General features: G+C 32.2%; 1 protein-coding gene across 1 annotated transcript in view; it reads left to right on the top strand.

The window, feature by feature from the left end:
- The window catches only part of LOC149908805 (ATP-binding cassette sub-family G member 1-like), a 40,208-nt gene extending 28,566 nt beyond the window's left edge, over nucleotides 1-11,642 (top strand). Inside the window, exons 4-12 of the mRNA XM_090120375.1 lie at nucleotides 1,901-2,046; nucleotides 3,248-3,371; nucleotides 5,748-5,862; nucleotides 6,870-7,087; nucleotides 7,468-7,636; nucleotides 9,043-9,143; nucleotides 9,413-9,568; nucleotides 10,457-10,665; nucleotides 11,279-11,642. Of these exons, the coding sequence (XP_089976501.1) occupies nucleotides 1,901-2,046; nucleotides 3,248-3,371; nucleotides 5,748-5,862; nucleotides 6,870-7,087; nucleotides 7,468-7,636; nucleotides 9,043-9,143; nucleotides 9,413-9,568; nucleotides 10,457-10,665; nucleotides 11,279-11,420 (1,380 nt within the window). The 3' untranslated portion in view covers nucleotides 11,421-11,642. The remainder of the gene's footprint in view (nucleotides 1-1,900; nucleotides 2,047-3,247; nucleotides 3,372-5,747; nucleotides 5,863-6,869; nucleotides 7,088-7,467; nucleotides 7,637-9,042; nucleotides 9,144-9,412; nucleotides 9,569-10,456; nucleotides 10,666-11,278) is intronic.
- Nucleotides 11,643-12,751: the final 1,109 nt, after the last annotated feature.

Here is a 12,751-nt window from a genome sequence, read left to right on the forward strand (position 1 = left end):
AATGTCCATACAAAACTATAAGTTCCAATGCTTATACCGACATCGGGACACGCTATAAGCAGCATACTTTTATTGAAAAGTTACATCTTACCTATAGGTAAGAAGCTATAGGTAAGCTTTTTTGGTATACCAAAAAAGCGTTTGGAAATGGTCGTTGGTCACTTTTAAAACAAAAAGAAATCTTACACTGTTCTTTCTAATCATGATACAACTACATATAACGTAACGGCACCGGTTTCCGACTAGCCTCCTCTATCCGACCATTTTGATTTTTATTTGATAAAACGTTTAAAATACGCACGACATTCGTGAAACTGAAGGCTTTCGATCCAATCACTTATCGTACGTCATCTGTCCAAAATTGGGTTTCAAATTTTAACCGACATTTCGTCAATCCAAGAAAAGCTAGGCGAGGGTGTAGTTTGTATTGGATTGAATGCGAAAAAAACATAAAACGGTGAAAATAAACATTTGGATTTTTACACTTAATACTCTGGTAAGTTTGTGGTTAATTTACTTTAAACGTTTTATTGGTGTTTTAAATTATTAATTTTAAAATATACATGCCAAGATAGCGTGTTTTTATAGGTTTTTTTGGACAAATAATTATGGACGGAATGAGGAGCTTGTCAAAATAACAACATTCCGAAATCCGACCGAATCGGTCGGTAAAAGGAATTTCGCACTTTTTAAAAGAAGGTAATTTTCTATTATGCATGTTGTTTTGTGGAGGTTTCGTATTAAGTTATTTATTCTAAACGCTATGCTTACATACAACACCTGTATGCGACCAATACTAACTTTAATGGATTATTTGTAATATTCGTTTTAACTGACACTCTTTTTTTATTTTTTTGTTATTCATTTACAAAGACCGGTCTGGTTTAAAAACCCTATATTTTACGTTTATGACACATAATTGCATAACTACGAAATTGTGAGACCTTTATAAGTGTACATATGAAATAGAAATGAACTAAAAATGAATATCAATTTCGGTTTAGAGGCTTTATTACGTAAATGTAGGTTTGGTCGGAATCTAGGTGCGATTTATTTCCCTGTTTCCGTCCAACTGGGTTGCTTTTGCTTGCGCTGTGCTTGAGTGAAATTGCATGCGTTTATTTCAGGTCATCATCATGAGTGATAAAAAAGAGGCTGAAGTATTCTCATTAGCTGAAATAATACTTTTGGTGAAATGGATTTTAGAATTGGGCAAAGTAGTCAATGGGACATTCTAAATTAGTGTGGATGACCAGTGAACTACAGTTACAGTCTAACATAGAGTTAGTTTTTGTTATTATAATAAATGCTCAAATATTATTTAAAACTAGCGGTCCGCCCCGGCTTCGCCCGTGGTACATATTTAAAATATCTCTCCATAAGAACCATCCTCGTACTTCAAGTAATATAATAAAAAAAGAATTATCGAAATCGGTCCACGCGTGATGCAGTGAAAAGACGAAACGGGTTTTTACGAATTTCCATTGTATTTCTATTATCATAAAGTTGATTTTAGTAGAAAATATTTGGCTGGTCGGAATCTAGCTACTCAGTGGTCGGAAACACGTGTATTTGTACTCAGTCGGTCGGAAAATGGTGCTTTCAGTTAATTTCCAGTCGTGACAGTTAAAATCCAAATTTAAGTAATAAAAAGCCATTACGAAATACAATTATGTGCATATTTTAAAATATAAGTTCGTAATCTTTCATAATATCATTTTTTCTTATGACCTCTAGAGTATTTAATTTATCTTTTAAAGGATTCATTTAGCCGTATCAATCAGTGGTCGGAATTCGGTGCCATTACGTTATTGCTTATTCAAGTTTTCTTAAAAAACAAAGATATTTATTAAGTGTTATTACTATCAAACAGATGAATAAAATCCATTAATTTTTACAGATAGTGGATGTGTTAGAAACACTCGGTTTGACAGGCACGGAGAACACAAGAGCCGGTAACCTGTCAGGCGGTCAGAGGAAAAGATTGTCAATCGCATTGGAATTAATTGATAATCCACCAGTTGTGTTTCTCGATGAACCTACCACGTAAGTGTCTGAGTTCCTATTTACTTACAAAATAGCATTATTACAGATAATATAATACTATTGCATTGCATTACTAGTCGCCCGAGACGGAACGAAAACAAAAACATATTGCTACGCAGAAAAGATGTACCTAGCACATTGGTTGGCATTTATTTAATAATTTCCTTGAGTCCCGTTAAGCAGTTATTTAATGAATTCGTTACAATCATCGTATAGGTAAGTAAATAGGTAGGTCCTTTTAAAAACGTTATATGTTTACAGATTGAAAATTTCTCTCTTGAAAATATTTTACGATTTAAAATTATTATTATGAGTAAGGACATAATATTATTATTTGAATGGTAATAAAACAGCTAAGATATAAATTAAAACAAACGAAAAAAACGAACAAAAGGTTGTTAAAGCCGATTAAAACATAAAAGGGATTGTTTTTATTTACTTGCCCCACGAATGTCGATCAGGGATACGTAAATGCCCTATAGCACAAAAGGGATACGAAATTTTCTTTTTAACGGCGACTTGATGATTTAATTAAGAAAATCAAGATTTTGCACAACAACATTTGTTTGTTAATAATATTTTTTTAATTGAGGTGTTTCAGAATGTATAATTATAATTAATGAATGTTGAACGCGTTCGCACAGTGTGCAAAAAGTCAGTTCCGGATCCGAAAAACTTGTTTTGAATTTATTAAGCTTTATATTAATTCTAAAAACATTATTTTTCGCACGGAAGTTTTTACTTCAATACCGATTACCGAGTAACTAAACACCATTTATGTTTCACGGAAAAAATATTAATTTTTATTATAAAGAATATCTAGAACAATAATGAATATGAAGGGACTATAAAATAATTTTCTAGTTACTAATGACACTTCTATAAATGGTACAAGATCAATAATTATACTATTTGTATACTCGGTGTGTTTTATTAAATGTTATTTACTGCCTCATACTAAATTTCATATTTTTACACGCTTTATATTAGCTTCACCTGTATGTTTGTTTGTTTGTAACCGACTTCTTTGGGCGCGATTTTGACCCACTTTAAATGGCCAGATTTCGTTCAAACTTTGTAGATTTATTGAGGACCGATGACAATACACTAATTTGATAAAATTTTCTATTTTTAAGTTCGGTTTTCTATAAAAAGCGTGTTTTTTTAGTTTTATTAAACTATTATTATTATTCTGTTTTAGCGGCCTGGACAGTTTAACCACAAGCCAATGCATGAGCATGTTGAAGGATCTAGCCCGCGGTGGTAGGACAATAATATGCACGATTCACCAACCCACCGCACTTATCTACAAAATGTTCGATCAGGTAATATGCTACAAAATAAATATTTTAAAAAATCTTAACCATCTTCAAGTAGGAATTAAACAAAAATTAAATCGGACCAAATGGGAGTTATTAGCTTTCAAGAAAACAAAGAATTATAAAAATTCGTTCACTCAGACGCGACTCGTGATCGAAAGTCCTGAGGTTACAAACCCAAAACAATAAAATAAAAAATTTAAGTCAAATTGAAAACCTCGTTTTTTGAAGTCGGTTGAGAAATAACAAGACAACTCGTTAAGCAGACTTTTTACATAGTTAGCTTTTTATACGGCATGCACTAAAATGATAAATGCTCATAAAACGTTTGGGTTTTGCAAAATTTTATTATTCAAGTTTGTAGCCTAATTATACAGTGATTTAACGAACATCTAGATATGCTATCTGACGTAGAAACTGTAGTAGGTATCGCGTAAAATTGGATAACCTTATGAGGGACATTGCAAAATTGTCTAAAGGTCTCATGATTTATGAGACAAACGTGGCTGTAAAAAATAAACAATACCTACTATCTCGATAGCAACTAATGTGACTAACAAATTTAAGCAACTGATGATAAGGCCGTGTCCGCACTGCGGATATTTTCCGTGCGTATTTTTAACCGCAATTCTGTAACACATTGAATACAATGACAGTATTCGCACTGGCGGAATAAAAGTAAAGCGCGGAAAATAATTCGCTAAATAGAAGTCCCAAATCTGTGATTTGGTGCAGATTTCGCGAAACTGCTTTTCTCCATAAGATGCTTTGGAGTTTTGACTACTTATGTATTTTGTAAGCTAGCTGGTCAAGCAAGTCTCCTAATAGGTAATTGTTTATACCAAATAATAACAATAAAAAACCTCCAATTTTGATTTTGTAACTTTAATAGTGTGTATTATTATTGTGGAAAATTACACTCAATAATTATTTTATTAGGTAAGTATAGTACATAGAATATGAAATGTTTATTAGAAAATATGATCCGGCTATTACTTGTATAAAATATTTGGTAAAAAGAAGGCATGTAAATGATAAGTACCTACTTAAAGGAATAGGAAAAGTATGTTCTTAGTTCTACCAAGAATCTTCACTCTGCTAGGAAAATTTTAAATCGAACGTGTCATAGTTTCCAAGAAAAAATAATTGTAACTAAAGTAATTGATAGAAAATATCTCTATCGAATACAATTATTATTGTTTCATATGTAAATACCTATATTCCGATAAATATGTTTGAGATCGCAGTTTCTTCCTTTGAGTAAACTACAGATATATTTGCCAGGTCTTAGCTAAATGGTAAATTTAATTTATTTTTAATCAATATCTGTTTGATATTATGTCCTAAAACACTTAGTAATTTTCTTCTATTGTATTGTGGTCATTAATAATAAGCCAATTGCATTGAAAATTAATTACCGTGGACTAATAAAAAACTAATAACTACATCATGACAGCAAATGATTAAATCTGCGAAGCATGACCATAATGTAAAGTGTTTATTTCACTTATGACGTCGTTGATTTCACTATTGCCTTTATTATACATACATATTATGTTACTCTCCGTATTTCACGGAATGAAGAGTGAAGATACCCGGTCCTTTGGGAGGCTTACGTGGGGAAAGAGATCCAACACGCAGAGGCCCTTTTGAGAACTTTTGTGGGAAACCATACGCAGCCGACCCTCTTGACTGCACTATAGAAATAATTTGGAAAATCCAAAAGTGCACGCCTCATAATTTTTTTTTAATAAATATTTATTAATTATTATTTTTGTTTATTTAATAACAATTAAACCACATCGAATCAGACCCTGAAAAATGAAAGGGTTCTATTCCTGAGCATACTCAAGCGTAAGAGAAAAAAAAAGACTCGATTAGTAAAGTATTTCGGTCGCTATCGTGTTAACAAGAAAAAGGATCCGCACATACAGACAAACGGACGTCCAAGACAGAACTTTTTTAAACTGTTTTTTAACTAGTTTAAATAACAAAAATGACATCAAAAATATCATGAACGTTAAAAATAGTGTTTTTTCTTAATATGTGTGTGTATGTATTATCTTACAAGTGCAATGTATGATACATAAAGACATTTTAAGTTTGAAAAATCAGATGTTTTGCGCGAAGTGACAGTAGTACCCACCTCAACGCTTCGCTTATGAGGCGTGCAATACAGTCCTGGGCAGTCCGCGACCGATGTAGGACAATTGCATGAACCGTTATATTATATTAATAATTACCTACGAAACTGAAATTGAAATACAAAATTTCAGATATTTTTCATTCTAGAGAAACGTCTGTTATGAACTTTCTAATACTTCACTTAATTGTTTGTAAGTCAGTTTGGTCTTAAAATCTATATTTCAATTTTGTCTACAGGTTTATATTTTAGCAGAAGGAATGTGCATTTACGATGGCCCCAGTGACAACACCGTACCATATTTATCTACGATGGGCTTTAATTGTCCAGTTTATCACAATCCCGCTGATTATAGTAAGTTAATTATTCTATTAGAGCTAGCGCGCACGAGCAACTTTGTCTTCGCAACTATTTTGTCTCTCCCACCTATGGGCTAGTAATTAGTATGAAAGTGGGCGCACGTAGCACATCACGTAGCGACGCAACTCCCCATACAAATTGATGGGAGAGACAAAATAGTTGCGGAGACAAAGTTGCTCGTGCGCGCTAGCTCTTAATTTAATCTCAAAATTATAAATTATGAGTTTTTGTGGGTTCAAAAATCTGAAAGATTTTCAATTGCAATTCATTATTTTTTGCAAACGTTTTAATAAACGGAGTTTTTTCCGTTACAATATGTAGCTTTTGTGATATTTTTATTTGCATTATTGCTATATTCCTATGCATTCGTCAAAAAATATATTGCAGATATGTAAGTAACTATTAAAAAAAATATTATGTTAAATTTTATAAAAATAATTGATACCCATTTACATTAGCATGGTATATTTTATGTTATTAAATATTATAATACATTTTTTGCACGAATGAAACAGGCAATTAACATGGAGACCAACAAGGAAAACAATACGTAAAATAGTAGAAAAATACACATACTGGTATTAAAAGTGTAAAACACTACATTTTTTCCATAATGTCAAGGAAAACATTATAAAGATCCGCAAGTACCTAATGTTATCAAAAGACACGTAATATTCAGTACATATTGAATATTCTAAAGTAACCTAACAATTATTGACTGCAGAAAACGAACTCTACGAAAATCAATTCAACAAATAAAAATTTTCATACCCAGCAAAACTTTGAAAATTAATTTACTGAAAAATGACTTGAATACCCACACCAAACATCAACTAAAATTGATAAGTATTTACCAACACACTTATTACCTGTTACAAAGCACTCATGAGACATCATGAATTTACAGTAAAATCCACATAATAATTTTAATACACACTATACAAAACAGAAGTCACCTTCAGCAATCAGATATAACTTTAACCAAAACAATTTTGTTTCAGTATTAGAAATAGCAAACGGAGAATACGGTAATTTCAACGAACTCCTAGCAGCGAGGTGCACAAGAGACCAAAAATTAGAAAAAGTAGTTCAGCAGATTGAAGAGGAATCCCCGACGTTTGCATGTGGAAAAATGTCCATCATCGTCAAACAACCGCAAGAGATTCACAAATTTGGAGTATTGTTTAAACGATGCCTTATACAACAATATCGGGACTGGGTGAGTAAAGATCATTAAAAATAGAAGATGAGCCCCAAGGGGCCCGATCGGTCCCAGACACAATAGATTTTCTATTGTGTCTGTGGTTCCGGGGCTAGACATATTAAGATTAAAATAGATATTTCAAATTCAAAAAGGAATTAATACGGTTAACATTATCGAAACAAGATTTTGAGGTGATCTTTAACTATCCAGGGGTTCAGATAGTGAATATAATGATGAAGCAGTATAACATTTGAATTACCATTTTGCGTACCATATTTGCCGTCTGTTTATAAAATATATATTATTTAGTTGTTATCCTTATACGCATTTTTATGTCCCAAACGGGTTCATGTCTAGACACAGGCCACTTAAAAATTAGACTTGTTCTTTTTCAGTCAATGACACATCTAAAAGTGGCTCTGCATCTCTTCATTGGTGTCCTCCTTGGGTTATTATATGATAATACAGGCAGCAATGGATCGAAGACATTCAACAATCTAGGATTTCTTATTGTATCGGTTACCTACTTATGCTATACTTCTGTGATGCCAGCCGTTCTGAGATGTAAGTTTATACATTTTTTACCTGTAAGACTCGTATAACCTGTTGAATATTTAGTTTTTAAAATTCTGGAAACTTGATCATTTTATGTCCACCATTAATCAGTAAAAATAACCAAATAAAATAAAAAATACAAGCCATTCATTAGACGCATGATAAATTGTCATGCTGATTTTATTCTCTGGCTTTGAAAGAACATTGACCTCATGGAAACCAGTAGCCCAAGAATTCTGGTTTTGAAAACACTTCCTCGATAACATTATAAAATAATTTGGAAAATCCAAAAGTGCACGCCTCATAATTTTTTTTAATAATTATTTATTAATTATTATTTTTGTTTATTTAATAACAATTAAACCACATCGAATCAGACCCTGAAAAATGAAAGGGTTCTATTCCTGAGCATACTCAAGCGTAAGAGAAAAAAAAAGACTCGATTAGTAAAGTATTTCGGTCGCTATCGTGTTAACAAGAAAAAGGATCCGCACATACAGACACACGGACGTCCAAGACAGAACTTTTTTAAACTGTTTTTTAACTAGTTTAAATAACAAAAATGACATTAAAAATATCATGAACGTTAAAAATAGTGTTTTTTCTTAATATGTGTGCGTATGTATTATCTTACAAGTGCAATGTATGATACATAAAGACATTTTAAGTTTGAAAAATCAGATGTTTTGCGCGAAGTGACAGTAGTACCCACCTCAACGCTTCGCTTATGAGGCGTGCAATACAAGCCATTCATTAGACGCATGATAAATTGTCATGCTGATTTTATTCGGAGTCAAAAATAAGGTATAAAATTCTCTGGCTTTGAAAGAACATTGACCTCATGGAAACCAGTAGCCCAAGAATTCTGGTTTTGAAAACACTTCCTCGATAACATTATAAAAAAGCGATTATGCACACTTTAACACTTAAACCTTTAATCAATTAATGTTATCATTAGTGACATTTATAATATAACTATTTAATAAAAGATCGGCTTGCAAGAGTATAGACTCTTGCAATAAAGCTTACCTACCTATATCACAGAGTACTTAATAGTAGCTAACGCTACCTATACGTCACGTTGATTACCTATATTCTATTCTATTGCTATACTATGCCTATAACGTAACTATGTATTAAGTAATCTACGGCTGAATGGCGAAGTAAACAATTAATAAAATCAATTACTTTGTATTGTAAAAAAGTGTAGGTATTCATTGATACTTATATAATTATCTACCTACATTAAGAATAAAACATTTTTTTTTTTTTGCAAAAATCGTCCACGTCTACTTGCATACCTACATGCGAATTTACTTTGAATTTACTTTCGGAATTATATATATTTTCTAACATTAAAGAGGATGAAAACTGATGGGAAGGTATGGAAATCAATCTTCATTTAAAATTTTCAGTTCCTGATGAATTGCCCGTGTTAAAAAAAGAGAATTTTAACAATTGGTACAGCTTGAAGACATACTACGCGGCAATATTGGTCACCACAATGCCGTTACAAGTAAGGCAAACATTTAATATAGTACATTAATAATAATTATCTAGCATTATTTTCTTCAAACTAGGTAGGTACTCGTATGCACTTCAAATTCATACAAGCGTGTCCTATTTATTTGCCTTTATTCTAAGTTAAACATCTTTGGTGATGGTTTTATTTACCTATGTTCATAGGTTAAATTCAATTTTTCTCCATAAATAAAACAAATTCCACAAACAAAATAATTATAACGATCTGTTTATCCGTTTATATTAAAGCAATTTATGTTTCAGGTCTGGTACAGCTTAGTATACTCTACGCCCGCCTACCTCCTCACAGGCCAGCCCATCGAGTTATCTCGTTTCGTCATGTTTGTCTTTGTGCTCGCCAATGTTACATTACTTGCTGATTCGATAGGCAATGTAATTGGAACATGCGTTAATCCTATTGTAAGTATAATTCTAGTCCCTATGTATTTTTATGTTTAACTTTAATTAGTGATGACATTGATTAGGATTACATATTATTTTAATTAGCACATGATATCGCTATTAATAATTATACGTAGCGTTTTCTCAATCAAAACATTGTAATTATCGCGATCATAGTCCCAATCCTTTGACCTGTATAGTGTATAGTCTATACTATGTATTTAGTAGTTACATATCTTCTTCTTCTTCTTCTTATATATAAAAATGAATCGCAAAATGTGTTGGTAAGCGCATAACTCGAGAACGGCTGAACCGATTTCGATAATTCTTTTTTTATTATATTCCTTGAAGTACGAGGATGGTTTTTATGTAGAGAAAACGTAAATACATATGTACCACGGGCGAAGCCGGGGCGGACCGCTAGTTAGAAATATTAAGAGCGTATACGCACTATGCGGGTAGCCGCATTGCGGGTAGCCGTCCGGCTGACCGCAAGCACAATTATGTACGTAATATTCATTTCTATGCGCACTGCGATGCGGCTACCGCAGACCGCACAGTGCGCATAGAAATGAATATTACGTACATAATTGCTGCTTGCGGTCAGCCGGACGGCTACCCGCAATGCGGCTACCCGCATAGTCACTTCAAATTCTTGACCACAATCTCGCCTGATGTTAAGCTGATATGGTTCCGATTTAAAAAAAAATGATTCAGTCTATGATAGCCCATTTACTGAGGAAGGCTGTAGCCAGTAGATTATCTCATCACGTTAGCGTGATGGTGGTGGTCTTAGGACCAATAAGAACGGAGCGATGCGGGTAAAACTGAGGGGCACAACTGCTAGTTAAGAATATTGATCTCCGGTAAACTTTTGGCTAAAGTTATTTAACTATTCTTCCACAGAACGGTACATTCCTTGGTGCAATAACAACATGCGTGATGCTCGGTTTCGCCGGCTTCCTGGTTCTGATCCCGCACATGCATCCGATCATGCGATTTGTGTCTTATGGCTCCTTCTTAAGGCACAGTTTTGAAGCTCTCGTCATATCGCTGTACTCGTATAATAGAGTACCATTGCATTGTCCAGATGACGTCATGTATTGTCACCTTAGGTAATTATTTAACGCACATTAAAGTAAATTAAAAAATATCTATATCGCTAAGATGACAAAACAAACGCACAGGTGTTTGAGTTTGAATTAATCAAGGTTATTTAAATTACATTTTGTTACGCTAATTAATTCTTCGCGATTATGTTGCGTGTGAAAATTGTCCAAATTCAGTTATAGCAAACAATAGCTACCTACTTAATCAAAAAATGCATAAAATTAAAGTAAAAAAATTGTTTTGTCATAAAATTTTCCTTCATTAAACTCACACTTGGCCAGCGTGGTGGATGGCCAAGTGCGATTTGGCAGTGTGGCCTGATCCCTTACGGGAGGCACGTTTCCCAGCAGTAGTAACATGATGATAATGATGAATTCAGAATACTACCCTCCATATACTATTAATGAAATATTATGTGTCACTACATTTTATAAAACAAAGTCGCTTTCCGTCGTCTGTGTGTCTGTATGCTTCAATCTTAAAAATTACGCAGATTTTGATAGGATTTTTTTTAATTTATAGTGCTTTGCTTGAGGAAGTTTTAGTACCTATACAATTTGTTAAGTTTTCTACAAAGCGGGCGAAAAATAATTAACAAAAACAACATATTTGTTACAGGTATCCCAAAGAGCTTATGAAGGAACTAAGCTTAAACCCGGACAACTATTGGGTCGACATAACGATTCTCGTGGCTGAATTTGTTGCCCTTAGAATAATAGGTTATTTAACTTTAAGGCGGATGGTTAAAAAAGCGAATTAAGCTAAATAATTGGGTATCAGTTTATTTATATTTATGTAACACGAATAGATTTTTTTTAAATATAACGTGATCTACCTAAGAATACGAACGCCAATGACCTTTGTGTCAAAAAAATACAATTTAGCTACTTAGAAATCTTTTTGCAAATTAGTAACTGTTTATTTTATTTCGCCTGACTCTTACACCAACTTCGAATTTACAGTTTTTCTTGGTTGGATTGCGTATGCTGAATGCTCACACGCTGTCACATTAACTACAATGATAAACAGCTATCTTACCCCCGAATAACCCACTTATTTTATGATTTATAAAAAGTCATATAATCTGTATTTTATATTTCTTTGAAAAACAACCGTTGAGAATATATTTTAATACGTTTTCCTATTTAATTTGTATATATCATAAATAATAGATAGTGCTACATCTTATCCAAAACCTTAATAGGTAGATCATTGTCATATTGTTCAGTGATATGCATTTAATACACCTTCTTTGAGACAGTTCTTACCAATGGTTGTATATGGGTTAAATTTTAAAGCAAAATCAAACCAATGTATAATATATATGTATAGCTACTTAATCAATATTATGTCATAAAATATATATTGTTTATTATATGCACGTTCAAAACAGCTGATAGTACAATGTCTGATAGGGTAAAAGTCGTGATTTATTTACTTTGTAACATATATAGCTTACATTATTATGGCACTATCCTTAATATATTTTAGAACAAAATCTAAGTCATCCATCCAGTTTATACTATGACCTATGTTTAAATTAATTGAATCATTTTTCCTAATAACAATCATTTTAAAAGCATGTCTTGCCGTCTAATAACCGATTATTATTAATAAAAGAAATATGTATAGGAGCACTTGCTTCAAAAGAAAAAAAAATCCTCATCTTACACTAGTTGAGAATACATACGTTTAAATTGATTAAGACCTCATTTTAAAACATGCTTGATTTCAAATTTAAATAGTTATCTATAGAATAGACAATAATGATTATTTTTTATTCAACCAAATTCAAATTAAACATATTACTGCTTTATTGCAATATTAAGGTCATTCATGACGTGCATTTGCTTAATTTAAGAAAAACTTCTGAATATTTATTATTTGACTGTTTATAAATTTATAATAATGTATGTATGATAGAGGATTTTTTTGTACTGTTTAATAATAATTAGAGGTGTGGATCATTATTCATTAATATTCTGCCATTATTCATAGTCTATGTTAGTAATATTATTATGTTGTTTATGGTTTAGCAGAAACAATTGCATTTATTTATAACTATTGTCTTCATAAAATAACTATTACACA

The sequence above is a fragment of the Colias eurytheme genome, chromosome 4 (assembly GCF_061535395.1).
Source record: "Colias eurytheme isolate Ceu_HAF_F1 chromosome 4, ilColEury1 Martin Lab GWU primary, whole genome shotgun sequence".
NCBI lineage: Eukaryota > Metazoa > Arthropoda > Insecta > Lepidoptera > Pieridae > Colias > Colias eurytheme.